This window comes from Salmo salar, chromosome ssa23 (assembly GCF_905237065.1).
Source record: "Salmo salar chromosome ssa23, Ssal_v3.1, whole genome shotgun sequence".
Lineage (NCBI taxonomy): Eukaryota > Metazoa > Chordata > Actinopteri > Salmoniformes > Salmonidae > Salmo > Salmo salar.
In genome coordinates, this window is record NC_059464.1 from 48,208,917 (window position 1) to 48,215,210 (window position 6,294).

Consider the following 6,294-nt stretch of genomic DNA (forward strand, 5'->3'; position numbering starts at 1 on the left):
CCAACTTATTGTGGGAAGCTTGTGGAAGGCTACCCGAAACATTTGACCCAAGTTAAACAATTTAAAGGCAATGCTACCAAATACTAATTGAGCATATGTCAACTTCTGACCCACTGGGAATGTGATGAAAGAAATACAAGCTGAAATAAATCATTCTCTCTAATATTATTCGGACATTTCAAATTAATTAAAATAAAGTGATGATCCTAACTGACCTAAAACAGGACATTTTTACTTGGATTAAATGTCAGGAATTGTGAAAAACTGAGTTTAAATGTATTTGGCTAAGGTGTATGTAAACTTCCGACTTCAACTGTATATAGGCAGCAGCCTCTATGTGCTAGTGATGGCTATTTAACAGTCTGATGGCCTTGAGATAGAAGCTGTTTTTCAGTCTCTCGGTCCCGGCTTTGATGCACCTATACTGACCTCACCATCTGGATGATAGCGGGGTGAACAGGCAGTGGCTCGGGTGGTTGTTGTCCTTGATGATATTTTTGGCCTTCCTGTGACATCAGGTGCTGTAGGTGTCCAGGAGGGCAGGTAGTTTATCCCCGGTGATGCGTTGGGCAGACCGCACCACCCTCTGGAATCTCCTGCGGTTGCGGGCGGTGCAGTTGCCATACCAGGCGGTGATACAGCCAGACAGGATGCTCTAAATTGTGCATCTGATAAAGTTTGTGAGGGTTTTAGGTGCCACGCAAATTTCTTCAGCCTCCTGAGGTTGAAGAGGCACTGTTGCACCTTCTTCACCACACTGTCTGTGTGAGAGTACCATTTCAGTTTGTCAGTGATGTGTACACCGAGTAACTTGAAGCTTTCCACATTCTCCACTGTGGTCCCGTCGATGTGGATAGGAGCTGCTCCCTCTGTTGTTTTCTGAAGTCCACGATCATCTCCTTTGTTTTGTTGACATTGAGTGAGAGGTTGTTTTCCTGACAACACACTCTGAGAGTCCTCACCTCCTCCCTGTAGCCTGTCTCGTCATTGTTGGTAATCAAGCCTACTACTGTTGTGTCGTCTGCAGACCTGATGATTGAGTTGGAGGCGTGCATGGCCACGCAGTCATGGGTGAACAGGGAATACAGGAGGGAGCTGAGTACGCACCCTTGTGGGTCCCCAGTGTTGAGGATCAGCGTGGCGGAGGTGTTGTTTAGGATCCAGTTGCACAGGGCGGGGTTCAGACCCAGGGCCTCCAGCTTAATGATGAGCTTGGAGGGTACTATGGTGTTGAATGCTGATCTAGTGCGTGTGAGCCCTCGTCAACGTCAGCCATCTTCAAAGACAAGCTTTTGTATACTCTGTTCTGCCCCTGTTTCTACACATCTGCCAACTGTCATATTGATAAAAGGAGAGGTAGAACTCTGACCGTTGGTCCTTAACAACTCAGCAGGTTAATTGCTCCATCTTATAATTCAATTGTTGTTTGAAAGATTCTGCAGTCTCCCTTTCTGGTTAGAATTTCTATGACACCGCCCCTGGTGGTAAGAGTAGGTAACAACACATCTGCCACACTGATCCTCAATACGGGGACCCCTCAGGGGTGAGTGCTTAGGCCCCTCCTGTACTCCCTGTTCACCCATGACTGCGTGGCCGGGCACGACTCCAACACCATCATTAAGTTTGCTGACGACACAACTGTGGTAGGTCCCGTGTGGCTCAGTTGGTAGAGCATGGTGTTTGCAACGCCAGGGTTGTGTGTTCAATTCCCACGGGGGACCAGTACAGAGAAAAAAATGTATGAAATGTATGCATTCACTACTATAAGAGTGTCTGCTAAATGACTTAATTGTAAATGTCAATGGTAGGCCTAATCACTGACAATGATGAGACAGCCTATAAGGAGGAGGTCAGAGAACTGGCAGTGTGGTGCCAGGACCACAACCTCTCCCTCAATGTGAGAAAGACAAAGGAGATGATCGTGGACTATAGGAAAAGGAGGGCCGAACACGCCCGCATTCACATCGACGGGGATGTAGTGGAGCGGGTCGAGAGTTTCAATTTTCTTGGTGTCCACATCAACAACAAACTATCCTGGTCCAAACACAGTTGTGAAAAGGGCACAACAAAACCTATTCCCCCTCAGGAGACTGAAAAGATATGGCATGGGTCCCCAGATCCTCAAAAAGTTCTACAGCTGCACCATCGAGAGCATCCTGACTGGTTGCATCCCCGCCTGGTATGGCAACTGCTCGGTATCCGACCGTGAGAAACTACAGAGGGTAGCGCGTACGGCATAGTACAAGCGGTACCGGAGCACCAAGTATAGGTCCAAAAGGCTCAGATTCTACCCCCAAGCCATAAGACTGCTGAACAATTAATCAAATGGCTACCCGGTCTATTTACATTGACACATACCCCCCCTTTGTTTTTACGCTTCTGCTACTCAATGTTTATTATCTATGCATATTCACTTCACCCCTACCTACATGTACAAATTACCTTGACTAACTCGTACCCGCACCGGTACCCCCTGTATATAGCCTCGTTATTGTTCTTTTATTGTGTTACTTTTTTTATTTTTTTTACATTCGTTTATTTTGTAACTTTATTTTCTTAAAACTGCATTGTTTGTTAAGGGTTTGTAAAGTAAGCATTTCACGGTAAGGTCTACACCCGTTGTATTCGGCGCATTTGACAAATACAATTTTATTTGATTAGATTTGATGCAGGCAAGAGTGTGCAAGGTCGGTTTTTAATGTGTCACTGGCGTAATCAAGGTGATAAGACAATTTGTCTCTCGACCTGCGTGCACCTACATTGTAATCTTTGATTCATCGCCTAGGTTGTAGCAACCTCATGATGGGTACAGGGAAAATTTGAGTGTCATGTAGTAGCCTAAACCTATCGATGTTAACATTGAACTGGGTCAATGGAATATGAACGATAATATGCTGTATAGAAACAAGCCCATGCTCATAAAAAACAAAACTATTATCCCTTCCAATCGTAAACAGGAGAAATGCGTTGAGGTGCTGACACGTTTAGCTAATGTTACAGTCAACGAGCGGCGTAGACCGGACGCCATCACGACATTTACTGAGATTAGAAAACGGACCGTTCATTAACCTGGTCCCAGATCTGTTAGTGATGTATTGCAAAATTCCAGTTGGTAAGACATGAGTTGACAAGGCAGCACAAACTGACCTGGACCAGGTTAACTATTCATCGGTTTAATGGACCAGGTTAACTATTCATCAGTTTAAGGGACCAGGTTAACTATTCATCGGTTTAAGGGACCAGGTTAATTAACTATTCATCAGTTTAAGGGACCAGGTTAACTATTCATCAGTTTAAGGGACCAGGCTAACTATTCATCAGTTTAAGGGACCAGGTTAATTAACTATTCATCAGTTTAAGGGACCAGGTTACCTATTCATCAGTTTAAGGGACCAGGTTAACTATTCATCAGTTTAAGGGACCAGGTTAACTATTCATCGGTTTAAGGGACCAGGTTAACTATTCATCAGTTTAAGGGACCAGGTTAACTATTCATCGGTTTAAGGGACCAGGTTAACTATTCATCAGTTTAAGGGACAAGGTTAACTACTCATCAGTTTAAGGTGAATAATAAATACACAATCAAGTTCAAGCTCAAAATGACATTTTTTAATAAAGTATAAAAAGTTTATAAAAAAGTAACAATTTATCACCTGAAACAGAGGTATTTAAAACATCTGAAACACAAGATATATCTTGGAAACACTGTAGAACAGTGATCAATGTTGAGAGACATACTTGAAACATCTGTGGATTTTATGTTGTGTGGAGTCAAAGTGGGGCGGCAGGGTAGCCTAGTGGTTAGAGTGTAGAGGTGGCAGGTAGCCTAGTGGTTAGAGTGTAGAGGTGGTAGGTAGCCTAGTGGTTAGAGTGTAGAGGAGGCAGGTAGTCTAGTGGTTAGAGTGTAGAGGTGGCAGGTAGCCTAGTGGTTAGAGTGTAGAGGTGACAGGTAGTCTAGTGGTTAGAGTGTAGAGGTGACAGGTAGTCTAGTGGTTAGAGTGTAGAGGTGGCAGGTAGCCTAGTGGTTAGAGTGTAGAGGTGGTAGGTAGCCTAGTGGTTAGAGTGTAGAGGAGGCAGTTAGCCTAGTGGTTAGAGTGTAGAGGTGACAGGTAGTCTAGTGGTTAGAGTGTAGAGGTGGCAGGTAGCCTAGTGGTTAGAGTGTAGAGGTGGCAGGTAGTCTAGTGGTTAGAGTGTAGAGGTGACAGGTAGCCTAGTGGTTAGAGTGTAGAGGTGGCAGGTACCCTAGTGGTTAGAGTGTAGAGGTGACAGGTAGTCTAGTGGTTAGAGTGTAGAGGCGGCAGGTAGCCTAGTGGTTAGAGTGTAGAGGTGGCAGGTAGCCTAGTGGTTAGAGTGTAGAGGTGGCAGGGTAGCCTAGTGGTTAGAGTGTAGAGGTGACAGGTAGTCTAGTGGTTAGAGTGTAGAGATGACAGGTAGCCTAGTGGTTAGAGTGTATAGGTGGTAGGTAGCCTAGTGGTTAGAGTGGAGGGGTGGCAGGGTAGCCTAGTGGTTAGAGTGGAGGGGCGGCAGGGTAGCCTAGTGGTTAGAGTGGAGGGGCGGCAGGGTAGCCTAGCGGTTAGAGCGTTGGACTAGTAACCAAAATGTTGCTGGATCAAATCCCCGAGCTGACAAGGTACAAATCTGTCGTTCTGCCCCTGAACTAGGCTGTCATTGAAAATAAGAATTTGTTCTTAACTGACTTGCCTTGTTAAATATAGGTAAAAAGTCACGATTGTCTCCTGTTTATAACAAATGTGAATGGAACATTTCAATAAAACACATAATTTGAACAAGAAAAAGGTAACAGATTGCAAACAGGTAACTGACAAAATAAACACTTGAGTAAATGAGGGATACAACATTTATTGAAAGTAGGTGCTTCCACATAGGTGTGGTTCCTGAGTTAATTAAGAAATTAACATCCCATCATTCTTAGGGTCACGTATAAAAATTCCCAGTTGCCCATTATGGCTAGAAGAAGAGATCTCAGTGACTGAAAGAGGGCTCTCAAAGGAACATAGAGGGTGTGTCTCAGTGACTGAAAGAGGGCTCTCAAAGGAACATAGAGGGTGTGTCTCAGTCACCAGATCTCAACCCAGTTCAATACTTGGTCCCGTGTAGCTCAGTTGGTAGAGCATGGTGTTTGCAACGCCTGGGTTGTGGGTTCGATTCCCACGGGGGACCAGTACGGAGAAGAAAAAAAAATAAAAAATATGAAATGTATGCATTCACTACTGTAAGTCGCTCTGGATAAGAGTGTCTGCTAAATGACTAAAAATGTAAATGTACTTATGGGGAGATTCTGGAGTGGTGCCTGAGACAGTGTTTTCCATCAACAAAAAACACCAATTGATGTAATTTCTCGTGGAAGAATGGTGTCGCATCCCTCCAATAGAGTTCCAGACACTTGTAGAATCTATGCCAAGGTGCATTGAATCTGTTCTGGCGGTTGGTGGTGGCCAAACGCAATATTAAGACACTTTTTGTTGGCGTTTCCTTTATTTTGGTAGTTACCTGTATACGACAATGTCACAGAAATAACTACGTAACTCTTTCAACATCACAAACAACATCTCTCCTTCTCCCTGATTATTTATCTGGACCCTTCTGTGTCTGGCTGTTGTGCTGTTTGTCCCTGAATGTTCTGGTTCTGGTCGCCGAGGAGGAAGACAGCTTCTTCTTCAGCTTCCCAATGTCGTCCTCATCCTCCCCCCGTCCCTCCCCCCTCCTCCGAGCCTCCCCTCTTCTCCTCCGCTGGCCTCTACCTCTGCCAACCTGGACTCCTGCTTCCTGTTGTAGCTCTCCTCTCTGCTGCTTACCAGCAAATGTCTCACTTCTGTTCCACACTAGGATGTTCACTCCTGTGGTGGAACACAAAAGCCTTATTGTCCCAAATGGCACATTATTCCCTATATCGTGCACTACTTTAGGCAGGCACCCTATTCCCTATATAGTGCACTACTTTTGACCAGGGCAGGCACCCTATTCCCTATATAGTGCACTACCTTCAACCAGGGCTGGCACCCTATTCCTTATATAGTGCATTACTTTTGACCAGGGCTGGCACGCTATTCCCTATATAGTGCACTACTTTTGACCAGGGCTGGCACCCTATTCCCTATATAGTGCACTACCTTTGACCAGGGCTGGCACCCTATTCCCAATATAGTGCACTACCTTTGACCAGGGCTGGCACCCTATTCCCTATATAGTGCACTACCTTTGACCAGGGCTGGCACCCTATTCCCTTTAAAGTGCACTACTTTTGACCAGGGCTAGCACCCTATATAGTGCACT

At 45.1% G+C, this 6,294-nt stretch overlaps 1 protein-coding gene across 7 annotated transcripts in view; it reads right to left on the reverse strand.

The window, feature by feature from the left end:
- Window positions 1-4,840: 4,840 nt before the first annotated feature.
- Window positions 4,841-6,294, reverse strand: part of ddb2 (damage-specific DNA binding protein 2) — a 64,727-nt gene continuing 63,273 nt past the window's right edge. For all 7 annotated transcript variants that reach the window (XM_045705952.1, XM_045705957.1, XM_045705951.1 and 4 more), the window contains one exon: window positions 4,841-5,858. In XM_045705952.1, coding sequence (XP_045561908.1) covers window positions 5,587-5,858 — 272 coding nt within the window. In that variant the 3' untranslated portion in view covers window positions 4,841-5,586. The remainder of the gene's footprint in view (window positions 5,859-6,294) is intronic.